This window comes from Alternaria alternata, assembly GCF_001642055.1.
Source record: "Alternaria alternata strain SRC1lrK2f unplaced genomic scaffold CC77scaffold_21, whole genome shotgun sequence".
NCBI lineage: Eukaryota > Fungi > Ascomycota > Dothideomycetes > Pleosporales > Pleosporaceae > Alternaria > Alternaria alternata.
The window spans coordinates 748,147-762,121 of record NW_017306210.1 but is presented as its reverse complement, the minus strand read 5'-3'; the positions used below and the strand labels follow the sequence as shown (position 1 = coordinate 762,121).

General features: G+C 51.5%; 7 protein-coding genes across 7 annotated transcripts; 3 read left to right on the top strand and 4 right to left on the bottom strand.

The window, feature by feature from the left end:
• Window positions 1-6: 6 nt before the first annotated feature.
• CC77DRAFT_1024049 (NAD(P)-binding protein) lies at window positions 7-1,345 on the bottom strand. Its single transcript, XM_018525791.1, has 3 exons — window positions 1,086-1,345; window positions 243-1,014; window positions 7-180 (listed from the first exon to the last, which is right to left on the bottom strand). The coding sequence occupies exons 2-3, from the start codon at window positions 895-897 to the stop codon at window positions 47-49; spliced, it is 789 nt and encodes a 262-aa protein (XP_018382151.1). The 5' UTR covers window positions 898-1,014; window positions 1,086-1,345; the 3' UTR covers window positions 7-46.
• A 559-nt stretch (window positions 1,346-1,904) lies between these two features.
• CC77DRAFT_1024048 (FAD-binding domain-containing protein) lies at window positions 1,905-4,205 on the top strand. Its single transcript, XM_018525790.1, has 2 exons — window positions 1,905-2,240; window positions 2,303-4,205. Exons 1-2 carry the CDS (start codon window positions 1,954-1,956, stop codon window positions 3,777-3,779), a joined length of 1,764 nt encoding a protein of 587 aa, XP_018382150.1. The 5' UTR covers window positions 1,905-1,953; the 3' UTR covers window positions 3,780-4,205.
• Window positions 4,206-4,461: 256 nt separating this feature from the next.
• CC77DRAFT_944156 (hypothetical protein) lies at window positions 4,462-5,472 on the bottom strand (the record flags this gene model as incomplete). Its single annotated transcript, XM_018534948.1, has 1 exon — window positions 4,462-5,472. The coding sequence occupies one exon, from the start codon at window positions 5,470-5,472 to the stop codon at window positions 4,462-4,464; it is 1,011 nt and encodes a 336-aa protein (XP_018382149.1).
• Window positions 5,473-6,890: 1,418 nt separating this feature from the next.
• CC77DRAFT_1098301 (hypothetical protein) lies at window positions 6,891-8,692 on the top strand (the record flags this gene model as incomplete). The annotated part of the gene is made up of 2 exons (XM_018529942.1): window positions 6,891-7,701; window positions 7,749-8,692. The coding sequence occupies 2 exons, from the start codon at window positions 6,891-6,893 to the stop codon at window positions 8,690-8,692; spliced, it is 1,755 nt and encodes a 584-aa protein (XP_018382148.1).
• Window positions 8,693-8,819: 127 nt separating this feature from the next.
• On the top strand, window positions 8,820-10,575 carry CC77DRAFT_997312 (glycoside hydrolase; the record flags this gene model as incomplete). Its single annotated transcript, XM_018536512.1, has 4 exons — window positions 8,820-9,424; window positions 9,471-9,727; window positions 9,788-10,114; window positions 10,187-10,575. Exons 1-4 carry the CDS (start codon window positions 9,294-9,296, stop codon window positions 10,573-10,575), a joined length of 1,104 nt encoding a protein of 367 aa, XP_018382147.1. The 5' UTR covers window positions 8,820-9,293.
• Window positions 10,547-12,409, bottom strand: CC77DRAFT_997309 (acyl-CoA dehydrogenase NM domain-like protein). Its single transcript, XM_018536511.1, has 3 exons — window positions 11,724-12,409; window positions 11,094-11,676; window positions 10,547-11,039 (listed from the first exon to the last, which is right to left on the bottom strand). Exons 1-3 carry the CDS (start codon window positions 12,050-12,052, stop codon window positions 10,626-10,628), a joined length of 1,326 nt encoding a protein of 441 aa, XP_018382146.1. The 5' UTR covers window positions 12,053-12,409; the 3' UTR covers window positions 10,547-10,625.
• A 235-nt stretch (window positions 12,410-12,644) lies between these two features.
• Window positions 12,645-13,176, bottom strand: CC77DRAFT_944228 (hypothetical protein; the record flags this gene model as incomplete). Its single annotated transcript, XM_018534958.1, has 2 exons — window positions 12,645-12,943; window positions 12,996-13,176. Coding segments are annotated over 2 exons (480 nt in total), but the record flags the coding sequence as incomplete, so codon positions are not given.
• Window positions 13,177-13,975: the final 799 nt, after the last annotated feature.

Here is a 13,975-nt window from a genome sequence, read left to right as displayed (position 1 = left end):
ACATCTTGAATACATTGAATAGTATGGTATAGTTGTAAAATCACGTCTAAAAGAACGCCTTGACCTGCTCCTCGCTCCAATCCCAAAACGCCTTTGCATGACCATTGCCTCCCTCAGCTTCACTTTTGGTCGCATCAATCAAATCGCTACGGATGGGATACAGCCTACCCCATGGAACAACTGGGTTAGAGAACACAGAATGTCAGCGATTTGTAGAGTGCCAAGATCTCGCAGGTACTTACTCCAAGCTCCAGAATCTTTTGTGGTTAACGAAGGCGATAAGGCGGCGAACAGCTCGACGTAAGCTCCATACGTAGGCGGGAACAGCACAGGCCGCAATGCAAATTTGAGTAGTGTTCCGCCTTCCCGATACAGATCTGACCTCAAGTGTCCTGGGTTGATGGGAAAACTCAAAACGCCGTCGTCTGCATACCGCTTGGCACATTCGACTCCGTGCAGCCAGTTACCAGCCTTGCTCAACCCATAACGTTCGAGCGGCGACATGAGTGGCCAGTAGTCAACGTAGTCAGCGGAAAGCCCACGTCCTTTTTCTCCGATCGTCTCGGTGCCCATTGAAGACACCCACACGATGCGCACGGTACCAGGCCGTTCCCGGCGCGCTGTCTCTGCCAGCACCCCTCTGAGTAAGCGGGTGAACAGGAACGGCGCCAGCACATTGACTCCCATGTGCACTTCGTGACCCTGCGCTGTGCGGGCTTCGCCATTAGTGTCATCGAGGGCCTGCACACCCGCATTGTTGATGAGCCCGTGGAGGCTGCTTTCCTGCGAGACAAACTCTTCTGCTGCCTTCTTCACCGCATTCAGGTCTGCCAAATCCAGCGGTAGAATAGCAAGAGTGCCCGAAGACTTGGGCGCCGCTGCCCGAACATCTGCCATGGCTGTGGATGCCTTCGTCCCAGCCCGCACTGCCATGTACACCCTGGCATTTTTCGTATACAGTATTCTTGCAGTCTCTTTCCCTACGCCTGAACTGGCGCCGGTGACAATATATACCTGTGGTCGGTGTTATCACTCGTCTCTGTACCATTCAAACGGTGCTCGAGTCAGCCATTCTTTCCGCATACCTTTCCACTAAGATCGGGCGCATGTTCCTCCGTATACGTCGGCTTTGGTGGGAACATTTGCGTCCACATGCTCGACATTGGCTGCGAGCCCACTTCAGGCCTCTTAGTATGGCTTGGTGCTTTCGCTGGCGGCATGGTGTCAGTCGCGAAGTTGGTACAAGAGACGATTGCCGACTAGTTGGATGTAGAAAACAGATGAATGTTGGGTATATTTTTATCTTGTTAGCAATTTCATTGACAATGGAGAGGATGTGAGTACTCTACTCTTGGTAGAATGCACTCTTTTTCAAATTCAGAAGTTGACGCCGAATTTCTCGACAGAATCCCTGTCGGCTCCGTATTGTTTGCGAAGTAGCTCCGTTCTAGTTCAGCTCGGCGCAATCCGCCAATATGCCTCGCACTACTGTGCCATTACCAGGAACGAGGGTAGGGACGAGTTCTCGCATCTGCTTACCCGGCTCTCACCTCTTGACAATTCCATTGTTCACACCGTCAATACAGCGACGCGCGACATTCTTTGGTCAGACTGCTGACGATAATATGGTAATCGATCTGCGTCAGCATTCTGCATCTGTTTTCGGCATAACTTTGACCATGTCTCAATAGGCAACTCAAGCCGACTCCGAATCTTCTCATTACCGAAAACGTTCACAGCCACTGTCGCAACTCAGCCTTTCTCAGTTGATCAACCAATAGCAGACGTGATAATAATGGGATTTGCACGGCCGCGAGAAGATACGAGCGTAAAGGGGTGCTCAAGCGAACGGCCTGGTTGTACATAAAGTTCAGCAGGGAGAGGTTTCAATGTCCTGCATTGAAGACAAGGTTTTGGATGGTCTCTCATTGTTACCATCCCTCGTTGTTCCCAATGTTTCCTTCCGCTACCATGGTGCTTCTGTTAGCGCCTGGGGTTTATGCAGCCGCGCTCTTAGGCCGACCAGGACAGGAGGTGAACTCTAGTTGCAAAGCCATTCCCGGTGACAATGCTTGGCCATCCCGACAGGTGTGGAGCCAGCTGAACGACACCGTCGATGGGCGTTTGATGCAAGTTGTTCCTCAAGCGGCAGTATGTCGGCCGGGAGGTTATGGCGACATATCAGAAAACGAGGCTGAATGCGCAGCGCTCAAAGAGAGTTGGGACTATCCCAAGGCATTGTGCGTCACCCGCCCGTTGTCCGCTAAACCCTAATGCCAGAGCGTGCTAACGTACCACACAGCTTGGATAACGCGGCAGAGATAATGAATCCCTGGTATCAGAACACATCCTGCAGTCCATTCTATCACATCGATCAGCCTTGTACGCTAGGTAATTACGTCAGCTACGCCATTCCCGTTCATGGCCCCACCGACGTTGTTGCTGCCGTCAACTTTACGCAAGCCCACAATGTGCGTTTGGTCATCAAAAACACTGGTCACGATTACCTCGGAAAGTCTACCGGAACGGGCGGTTTGTCGCTCTGGACCCATAATCTGGAATCCAAAGAGATTCTGAACTATACCAGCAGTGCGTATACTGGCCCTGCTATCAAGGTTGGGGCTGGTGTCACTGGTGGGGAAGCTCTTCTCTATGCATCTCAGTTTGGATACCGCCTAGTTTCCGGAGATTGCCCGACGGTAGGTTACGCGGGAGGATACTCGTCCGGGGGCGGTCACAGTCTGCTGAATAGTGTGCATGGCCTAGCGGCTGACAACGTCCTGGAGTGGGAAGTCGTCACTGCAGATGGGAGACATCTTACTGCAAGCCCTGTCGAGAACGAGGATCTCTATTGGGCGCTTTCTGGTGGTGGAGGAGGTAACCTTGCCGTGGTTCTGAGCATGACGGCCAAGGTACACGTCGACAGCCTCATCGGCGCCGCGACACTAAGCTTCAACGCTACCGCCAGCCCAAGCAACGGTTCTTACATCTCCGCAATAAATGCTTGGTGGAGATTCGTCCCCAGCCTCGTCGATGCCGGCGCATCTCCATCCTTCAACCTATTTGCTAGCAACTTCTTGGTTCACAACACCACGGCGCCGGGTAGATCAGCAGCGGAAATGGCCGACTTATATACCCCGTACCTAAAGCAACTCGATGCACTGCGGATCCCCTACAACTTCGCCACGTATGCTGCCCCGTCGTACCTCCAGCACTACAATGCAACCGATGGGCCTCTTCCTTATGGCCCATACGTGGTCTCGCAGCTCTTCAACAGTCGGCTCATTCCTCGGGATCTGTCCGAAAGCCCCGAAAATCTCACTTCGGCAATGCTATCGAGTGTCGCATTTGACCCAAGCGCAAACTGGCAGATCGGCTGCCTAGGCGTGAACGTCAATACAACGCATGTCGCACATCCGAAAAATGCCGTTGTACCCTACTGGCGCGATGCCATGGCCATTTGCCTAGAATTCTCCATCTACGACTGGACCATCCCTGAAGCCACCATGGTAGCGCGCCGCCAGGATCTTGCCGCTGTCATCCATCCAGCGATCGAGGCAGCAACCGTCGGCTCGGGCGCTTATCTCAATGAAGCAGACCCGCTTGTGTATCCACCGGGTGATGCCGAGAAGTGGCAAACTGCCTTTTTCGGTACAAACTATGAGCGATTGAAAGAGGTGAAGCGGGCATGGGATCCAAAATCGGTGTTCTATGCGTATGCTTCGCCTGGGTCTGAAGATTGGAGCACTGATGCAGAGGGCCGTCTATGTCGAGCTTAGCGATGCGGATGTGAACGCAATAATGTAACAAGGACAGATGCAAGTACCTTGTGCTGAAGAGATGGACGATAGACGCTTGCTTTTCCCGAACGAAGAAGATGCGCCGAGCCTGCTTATAAGGTGCGCCTCGCTCAAGAGGGAAGATATAAGAATTATTTTCCTAACTACCTACGTCCGTAGTATTGATATATTAGCTATCTCTCACTATCCTTTGTAGCGTGAAGCAAGCACTATAGCCTACAGTTACGCCTTCATACAAACCCTGAGTAACAAGGGACATGCCCGATAGCAGGAACGGATAGCAATGGGTATTTAGGATAGATGGATTTTATTAGTACACTCGTTGTAGTTAACTTAGATAGTTTATCTCTTACACAGATTTTTAACTAGTTATTCTATCGTTTATAGAATTAATATTGTTTCACCTACTAGTTAACGTCGATAACTCTTTTCCTCTTAAACCTCTATACATTACCTTACAGACTACGCTTTAGTCTACCTCGCCTTAGTACGGACTGAGCCTAGAAAAGTATAGCCGAAACCCTGTGTAACATATTAAACTTGACTCTAACTTAACCTTAACCTTAACCTATCTACTAGTCTAAGCCTAGTTATTGCACATGTACACCTGATGTCCGGCACTAAAACAGGCAATATTGAACAAGGTCGTTAAGAATGTGTATTAGAATGTTTTCTGCAGCCTAGAAATATTTCTTCTCGACGTTTGTATAGACTGCACGTAATTAGACAACCCACAACTGTTCATCCCAAACAGTCCTTCTTTCGCACTTAGCATCGTCGTTACCCAGTGCGAAGGCAACAGCCCGCGGGTGCCGATGTCCGGTTGGAGCGACACGCGTAGCTCGGCCGGTAAGCTCAAAAGCCGCTCCATGGTCTCGAAGTGATGCGAGATTGCGAGGACAAGGATCTTGATCTGAAGACTGGCTTCGTGAATCGGCAGACCAGCGAGCTTCAGCTCTGGCAGGATATGGAACTTTCCTGACGGGGAGCCGAGATTGTGCGTGTCAATCTCCCTGGCGAGGTTCTCCAGAAACGCGCTGAAGAGATCCACGATGTGGAAGAAGCACGACGTGAGGTTCAACATGCAGGGAAATGTAAGAGGAGATGATGTTGTCCGGGATGGAGGAAGCGGTCCTAGGCTCTCTCCGTTATCGCTGGATGCAACTAAGCTCTGAAGAACATGTATGTAGCTTTCCGTGCTTCGGAGGACGTCCCTTAAGGCGCACGACGTGTTCGAAGTGCGATTCTCCGTGCCATCCTCCGCACACCGCGTCGTACAAAGAATCTGCGCTTTCAGCTGTCGGCAAAGATCCAGATTGAGCTGCGCAAGTCGCATTTCGCAGTCCAGTTGGCGTCCCAAATCCGGCGTCGGACTACTGGCCGCGTAAACATCGGACGCCGCGGTTTCTGGTGATGGAAATTCTGCGCCTGCCTTGGGGAATGCGTCGTGCAAGAGATGCGGCGTCTCAATGTGGATGTCAATCCCGAGCTCGCGATACAGCGATGAGTAGTGGAGGCTCGCTGCGCTCTCGTCGTGAGTCTGAGTCTGCTCGGCATCGTAGCTAGAAGGCAGTGAAGGAAAGAACTCGTATTCGTTGAGCAGTGACCAGCTTTGCGCATTCGCATCCTCAGCCATATTTTCCGATCCGCTTGACATGAGACTGTTTGGCATAGGAAGTGCCGAGTTTGTAGCCTTCCGCGTGTCCTCATCATCTTGCGCAATGGCATCTTTCTGCGATCGGCCTCGCGGTCGTGTGTAACTCATCACACAAGGCGCGCCAGCCCGGAGACACCGAGCGCAGGATTGAGTGGCATCTTCTTTCGTTGGACATCGTAGTTTTTGCTTGCGACACCGATCGCACGAGGAGCGTTTTGAAGTTGCGAACGAGACTAGCGACATGGAGGGGTGGAGTATGGAATTCGAGGAATAGAGGGGTGGGGAAGAGAAGAGTGGAGGGAGGGGTGGAGGAGTGGATATTGCACACGAGTAATTCCCCGACTCCGCAGTCTAGCTACATCGTGATGTATCTTTGAAACGGTGGTCGTGGTTACTAGAGCTTACGTTGCGGTCGTTCTACCGATGCTACGGGTTCGGGATCGCCGAGAATTTCTTGGTTTGGCGCGAGACGGGCCGTATCAAGACTACACCGCGTACTAATCCGCGTATAAGAAGCGTGCTACGCGAAAAGCTTAGTCTTTCTAGTATATAATACTACGTGAATTAACATTCAATATATTCAAGGTCAGTAGTTTAACGTAAGTTTCTTATTACACTCTTAATGTAATAGGCTAGAGCCTAGTTAGTAAATCCCCAATCTGCAATTTCCTGTCTAGTGAGGTTGCATGTGCGAGCGACCACAATATGACGTGACACAGGAAGAGGCCAATGATGTCGTAGGGGTCGTCCCTTCCTTCATTAGACATCATAACACCTATACATGTTGATGCGTCTTCAATAGCTTGGATTGTTTTCTTTGGATGCTAGAGAGTTCAGGACAACAACCTACACATTGCTGCCTTGGCGTCTAAGAGTCCGGATCTTCCGAAGCAATCTTGTATCTCCGAGATGGGAAAGACCAGGCACAACCGCGCGAGATGATATGCGATTGTAGAGCTGTGGTCTCCGCGCTGTGACTTTGCATCATGACGAATATGATATCTTTCTTGGTAAGATTCCCTCCATAGCTCAAGCGTATGAAACAGACGAGTTCCGTCATCACCCGTGTGGAAAGGTCCTGACGAACATGCTTTACTCTCGTTGTACGTCCGTAGTAGCGCAAGCGCGTCTTGATGATGGAATACGTCTGCTATGATCGAGAGCAATAGAAGATGTGAGCTCCGAGTGTTTAGTCTAGGCAGTAGCGCTTGCTCCTCGGTCGCACATCGGTACCTTGCAGACAGTAACGGGGCAGCAAGATATGTGCACAGTCTCCAAGGGCGAGACATCTGCCCCATGGGAGGTTACTGCTGGAGGGAACCAGGGTCCGCGGCCAGCACTGGGCACCGTGCCGATTCGGCACAAGATGGGCGGATAAAACTATTCGTTTCCAGGTTTATATCGAACATGGAGGCGCAAGCTGGGCCGTTCACATGGTGGCAAATGGGCTGATTTTCTGTTTGGACACGGCCACAAGGGAATTATATGCATGCGAAGGTCTGTCCACGGAACCGACCGTCTTTCCTGTTGCTGAGAAAGGCCGCTGGTACATTGGCGATCTGGACCTGAACGCCTGGCTCGAAGTCGAAACGGTCACGCGCGGCGATACCATGGTTGTTTCCGTACAAGGCCGACGACTTGCATTCATCGAGGGCCTGAACATCAAACCCATCCTTAGCGGAAGCGCGAATAACACGGGATCTATCGCCTTTGGCGGGCCGTGTAAGTGGGTAGCTGTGTATCGCCACCTCAATGTGCTCAGTGGTGGGGGCGAGAGTCTATACCAGAATACCATGTTGCCTCATGACCAAAGCCGAACATTGGATGACTTCCAGGTTGGAACGAATGGGCTCGCTTGTACGATCGATGGTGCAAAAAGAGACCGCGCTTGTTTCGGTGGAGACCTTTATGTCATGGGTCGATCAATTGCTCACTCTACTATGACGTTCGACGCAATAGCAGGCAGTATTGAGCTCCTGACCAGCCACCAAACCAGCGAGGGATATCTCGGCAACCTCTGTCCCATCCAGGCGCCCGTTCACGAAGGGAACGAGGAGCCTCCAACATATGCCTTCTATTCCCTGTCTTACGCGTTGCTACTCGTTGTTGCAATCAAGGATCACTGGCTACATACGGGTGACGTAAGGACGAAAACGCGATGTTTCCAGCGTCTAGAACATCTCATGGCTTACACAGCGGAGTACCTCAGCGCAGGGGTAGTAGTAGCTCCTCCGCCTCTGTCAAGTGAGTCTGGATGAGATCTCTCGAACCAGCAAGCTGACCGCCTGCAGTGCATTGGTTCCCACTTGGCGGCCCGATTTTCGGTCCCTCGAGTCCACTGAATAATGCATATTACGAGGCCCTGCAAGCCATGTCGGTGATGTCCGATGACCCAGAAGCCAAGCAAAAATATCTATCGCAAGCCAAGAAGCTTAAGGTGGAGGTACTGAAACGCTTCTACGATGCTTCCACCGGTGTCTATCGCCTGAATGAAGATCTACCAAGCGACGGTATCTGTCAAGATAACAAAGCCCATGCCGTGACTATGGGGCTGCTTCCTAGTCATGCGAACGATCTTGAGCATTTGATTGACCCACAATCGCAGCTCCCTCGTGCCTTCCGGGGCCTTGCTCATTGGAGTGTAGCGGACATTGTCAGTCCGTACGCAACAGGGTTCGCAGTTGAGGCATTGTTTTCACGACATCAAGGTCTTGAAGCGCGGAGGCTCATCGAGCGCGTCTGGGGACCGATGGCTGACACATCAAATCCAAACTACTCTGGAGGACATTGGGAAGCCATGAAGACAGACGGAACGCCGCACGGTCACGACACGTCGTTGATGCATGGCTGGTCGACGTGGCCAGTGTCACTTCTGCCTCGATATTTAGCAGGGCTTCAGCCTACCGAGCCAGGCTGGACGTCGTTTCGCATCGCACCAGTCTTTGCCGGTCTAGAGAGGATCAATTGCACCCTTGCGACCGTCGCTGGTAGTATCGGCGTAGAAATCAAGATTGATGAAGCGGAGGGTCACGGCACGCTGAAAGTCATGGCGCCTTTTGGCGTTCATGCGCAGCTGCAGCCACCTAGGGAATGGGTCATACAAGGACCAGAGTCCATTATGGGAACAGGCGCATGGCAAAACGTATTGTTGTTCAAATCCGCCGTGGCTTCCGGGGCACAAGAGTATCCAGATGCAATGCTACAAGCTACTCCGATCTGCGCGGGCGGGCGGTAAGCCTTCGGTGCTAAATCTAGATCCAACAGCCAAATAACCGCGGTTGTCAGAGAACCGTTAGTTACCCCTCCAATGTCGATCATACAACTCCGGTCCAATGTCCACCCACAGTTTGCGCAAGTTCGAACTAGGAATGTCACTATAAAGGTTGCTAGGGATTGTTTTAGAACACGAGTGAGCCTTATATATACTCTAGTCCAAACACGGCACGGGCGACCAGGCTCCGGTAATTAAAGGCTAGCGGATCAGTGCGGACTAGATGTCGCTGCTGTGATGTACTAACTCTGGTTCATACGGTCCCTGCCGCTCCGTGTTTGCAAAATCCTTTTTTGGACTTAGTCTTGAAGTGTATCCTCACTACAACATTGACGTTCGACATAGTGTGGAGAAAGCAGAATCGGAGCGTCCGAACATTGCAAGATCGGAGATGGCAGGTCGCAAACAGAAGGTTGCAGACGCATGCGCAACGTTCGAGAGGGAAGGTCGCGAGCCCGATGTTACAGACACTAGGTCAAAGATATAAGGCTAGGAAGCATAAGTAGGAGTGAAGCCCTCGTACATTGACGGTCATCAGAGCAGCCTCATCTCGAACACGTTTATCATGCAGCTTCTCAAATATCTGCTTCCGCTCGCCATGAGCGCATCTATCTCGGCGGCGCAACCACTCGAAGAAAGAGACATATCCTCGAGCTGGGCTGGAGTCAACTCCTACTTTCTTCATGCCTATCAAAAGTACGGATCCTTCAGGATTTCTTCGGCTTCGACTGACTGTTCACAGATCCGATCGCTTGGCTGTCCTTGACGCAGTCAAAGATGCCAAGCTCAAGACGTTGCGTATCTTCATCTCTCACACACTTCAAAACAACAAAGATACCGGCTCCGTCAACATGCCCGACATCGAGCCACAACAGGTCGGCACATACGATGACACCCAGCTACGTGCTATTGATCAGCTCATGCTTGAAGCGCGTGAACGAGGCATCAAACTAGTTATCGCTATGCATGACCGCTACCAGTTGGGTTGTTGGGGAAATGGTATGGTCTTCTTCAAATTGGACCAAAGCTTTTACGGCCACTGACGCATCTTGGACACAGACACATACGTTTCCAAATACAAACTTCCTGCTATCGACTGCGCGAAAACGCCTGCCGCTCAGAACGATGTAACATTCTTTTACCAGGATGCATCGCCAATCTACGACTTTGACAACCGCCTTACATACATCCTCCAACACAAGAATCAGTTGATCTCGGGTTCACCGCAATGGAAAGATCTTTCGGATTACATCTTCGCGTTCAACATACAGAACGAAGGGCAAGGACATTTGCGCAACAACATCGCACCTGCACCAAAATGGTGGTGTGATCGAAGCAAGAAGATGCGAAGCATCATGGGAGATAGCAAGATTCTCATCTCAACAGGTACGTAATATACCCGCTTCCATCTGAGACTCCAGACTCCAGAGATTATGGTATTGACCACTCCATATTCAGGCGGCGGAAATGAATTTCCCAACTCCGATATCCCCGAGAATTGGAGCTGCGCAACACTTGATCTCATCGATATCCACTCCTACAGCGGCGTTTCCGAATGGCGCAACAAAGCGCCCATCGCGCTACAGCACGCTCAAGCCGCCAAGAAACTCGTGCTGTTCGAAGAATTTGGCGCTACTGGTTCCGACAAGGCTAGTGTTGTAGGTCAGCATATCGACATCTTCAATGGGCTCAAGGTACCATGGATGGTTTGGCAGATCAACAAGCCGGGCAAAGGTGCTGCAGACTATGAATTCTGGACCAACGAGGCTACGTTTGGGGTAGTGAAGCAGGGGGCAGCCAAGGCGTTGAGTATCTCTGCGGCTCAAACATTTCCTAATCTTGTATGAATTTGGATACGCTCCAACTTTGCAGGTTTTGGGAAATTCAAAGAGCCCAACTACGTATACCATGTAGCCTCAGGGATTTCGTCTAGCAATTCAAATCTTCCTAGCTCCCGATTCTTGTACGCGACTGGATCATGCAGCGTGTGCGTCCTGACGTCCCTCCAGAACCGATCTAAGCCTACTTTCTGGCTTGTCGCCTTCGCGCCTGTGACTTCGAATACTCCAGAAGTGACCCGTAGGCTAGTATCCGTTGCGACGACTTTGACACTTGCCACCCACTCTGCCAGCTCGCCTCGCTCCCGGGCCGTGAGCTTCCCACGGGTGTCCAGGTTACCTGCATACTTGCCCAAGATCGCGTCAACTTCTTGGCCCGCCCGGTCTGCTAGGGCTGACGCGGCACGAAGGTGAGCGTGGAAGTTTCCATAGCGTTCGAGGATATAGAATTCATCTGTCGCCCTCTCTTTGTTCTAAGTCTGCATTAGCCACAATCTTCAGAGCTTGTGGGATACTTGTCTGCTTACATCACCGCCAAATGGCCACGCCCGAGTGCCCTTCACCGTATATCGTGCTGCATATTGTTGTGCGCCTAACGCGATACCGAGATAAAAGTTGCTGAAGACAAGCTGGATAGTTGGGAGTAGCAGCGTGGCGAAGGGTATCTGCAGCGCGCGCGGATCGGGTTCTTTTGTCTCTACGTTCCAACCGAGCGCATCCGTCCAAGGCACGCTCACATCGGAAATCTTCACGCTACCAGACTCGGTCAAGCGGAGACCGATATTGTTCCAATCATGTCCGAATTGAATACCGGGTTGATTGGTCTTTGCGAAAGCGAAGATATGGTTGCCGGTGCTTTCATAGACACCCTCAAGAACAGTAAGGTCAGAGACAACACCGCCAGTATTGAAGAACTTGAACCCGTTGAACACAATGTTGGCCCCATCCGATTTGATCGATAAGTCGCTGTCCCTGGGGTTCACAGCGCCTCCGATGAAATAATTGTTCTCGGTTATAAGCTTCTGGAAGCGGTCGGCTTGTTCAGGTGAGCCGACAATGTTCGCCGTGGTCGACCATAGGAGGTGGTAGCCGAGCAGCATGCCGATTGAACTACAATGATCAATACACAGACACGAACAGGAGAGGACCAATCGTACCCATCTGTTTCAGCTACCTTCCGAATTGCTTTGTAGGCAACACTCCATTGCTGACCACCACCACCATACTGCTTTGGACCAAGGATCTTGAGAAGCCCAGAGTACTTTAGCAGAGCTACTTCCGCTCGCGGAGATTTGTTCTCTTGGTCTCGCACGACGGCATCAGTGGCAAGAACGTCTGCAACCTCTTGCGCACGCTGGAGCCAACCTACTTCATCTTCCGGAATCGACGACCATTGCTTCTCATACCCGGCGTAAACAGCCGGATCCCTAAAGTCCACATCTTCCGCGTTCCCATGTGGACCATTAGTTCCGTTGGTGATAGCCATCGTGTGCGTATTCAAGATGTTGATGAAGCCTAATTATGTGGCGTGTATCATCAACCTTCCGATGCATGTCCTTATATGCAGGCACTCGTTAAGAGTGCTTCGAAATGATTCGAGAGGCCCAAATTATTGCGTGCTATCGTCTCATCTGCGACCTATCTGTGTGGATGCAGTCGAGCAGGTGGGCAAAACGTGAGTGGTCACCAGAACGGAGGATTGAGACAGGGATGTGCCGCCGACATTGTGAGAATCGAGCTATCTGCCGGCACACCAGCAGCAATAGATCGTTGCGATGCCGTGGGGGTAGAGCGCGGATCGCAGTAGCGTTGCAACATGTGAACGCGTGAGTATGGATGTGGGACGCGTCGACAAACGCTGACGGTGGGGACATCCGCGTCTTTGCATATGTGCTAAGCTCGAACTAGACTAGCCTTACTTCCGAACTCACTATTGATCCCGAACCGCGTTCGCCATCTAACCCCTCAATCGCATCATCCTCAACCCCGAATTACTATCACCCATCACAGTGTTCTGCAAACCGCACGTCGCCGAGGTGCCCTCTGATACCCATACGAAGTAGGGTGTCGCTTATCGCTCACTGCGCCTTTCTGCTCTTCGCAAAGAACCTCGAAGTGTCGCCAAGTGGTAACTCGACAATAGAGTCTTTGAGTAACAGAGCGAACGTCAGGTACCACCCAGTCAGTCCAGCCAAGAAGCAGAATGCACCACCGCCCTTCTTGAGAGAGATCGACGCAGCTGGATGTCCATCTGCCACGGCAAAGTAAGACGCCGAGACTAAGAGGAATCCTAGCTCTACGCAGAAGAAGATGATGATGTATACCAAGTTTGTCGGCAACGAGGCTACAAGGAACACCAAGGCGAAAACCGTCCACACTACGCTATGATTAGTGGTATTCTTGTTCCTCGCTGGTCTAGAGTGACTGACTGATCATGAAGAACCCAAGAGCGTTGTTGTATTCCTTCACGTTGTCTCCATACGCTGCCTGCACACCAAAGGCTGGTGTTAAGATCGCACCATAGCCCGCATAGAACAGGCCAAAAGCACTAAATACTGTGTACGCGAAGCCGTTACCGACGGACAGCTCCCATTGTGCAGTAACCACCAGGCCTAGTATGGAGTCAGCCAAGTCTTACATACCCTGTCCATACAGAAGACTTACCGAAAGCCGCCGCGAAGAAGAAGTTGGCTACGAAGACATTGGCCGTAGTCACTCCTCGCCATTCCATGAGACTGAGCGAAAGCGTAGTCAGGGTTGTCGCAAATACCCCAATCGGCAGTGCCGTCTTGACAAGTCAGCTAACCAATGTTTTATCTACCCAGCGCTACTTACTCCTGCACCCAGTGTCTTTGGAGCTGCGACGGGCACAGCGGGACTTTCATGGGTGAGCTGCTTCTCGACATCAGTAGTGCCAGCGCTGCTTTTGCTGTTCAAGTCGATGGTCGAAAAGTCAGGCATGCTTTTCTGTGTGCACGGGAATCTTCATGCTGCCGAGTGACTCCAAGTCACAGCCTTTTGTATTGAATGGACATGGGCATATACTTGATGTAACTCCGGTATCGACGCGGCACATCTCTACTGTCTATGTGTAGTCATCACGACTATGCGATGGTTTATTACGTGCTTCGGCCTTACTGATAGCGCTGGACAATGTTCAGCATCATCATCGCGCCGACATGATTTCGCATCCTCGTTGAAGGGCACTATGCTGGATTATCTGCACGATAGTGTGGGGTCGATATTAGAGAGCTGTTTTACTGCAACCACCGGCACATGACGTCTTGGAACTCTCGGATTGTCTCATCGACGAGCGACCGAAGATCCTGGACAGCCAATTGAAGGAGCCGGACGTCTGGGGCTGCTGCGGGTTACCCGGTCACAGCTTATCATCCATAAGCCCGGGATG

Excerpts from the sequence above, each read along its gene's own strand:
- CC77DRAFT_997309 (XM_018536511.1), bottom strand. The coding sequence starts at position 12,052 with ATGGCTATCACCAACGGAACTAATGGTCCACATGGGAACGCGGAAGAT. Across the intron at positions 11,677-11,723 it reads AAGGTAGCTGAAACAGATGG|TTCAATCGGCATGCTGCTCG; the intron begins GTACGATTGGTC and ends TGATCATTGTAG. Across the intron at positions 11,040-11,093 it reads CGTGGCCATTTGGCGGTGAT|AACAAAGAGAGGGCGACAGA; the intron begins GTAAGCAGACAA and ends ATGCAGACTTAG.
- CC77DRAFT_1024048 (XM_018525790.1), top strand. The coding sequence starts at position 1,954 with ATGTTTCCTTCCGCTACCATGGTGCTTCTGTTAGCGCCTGGGGTTTAT. Across the intron at positions 2,241-2,302 it reads TGGGACTATCCCAAGGCATT|CTTGGATAACGCGGCAGAGA; the intron begins GTGCGTCACCCG and ends CGTACCACACAG.
- CC77DRAFT_1024049 (XM_018525791.1), bottom strand. The coding sequence starts at position 897 with ATGGCAGATGTTCGGGCAGCGGCGCCCAAGTCTTCGGGCACTCTTGCT. Across the intron at positions 181-242 it reads AAAAGATTCTGGAGCTTGGA|TTGTTCCATGGGGTAGGCTG; the intron begins GTAAGTACCTGC and ends TCTCTAACCCAG.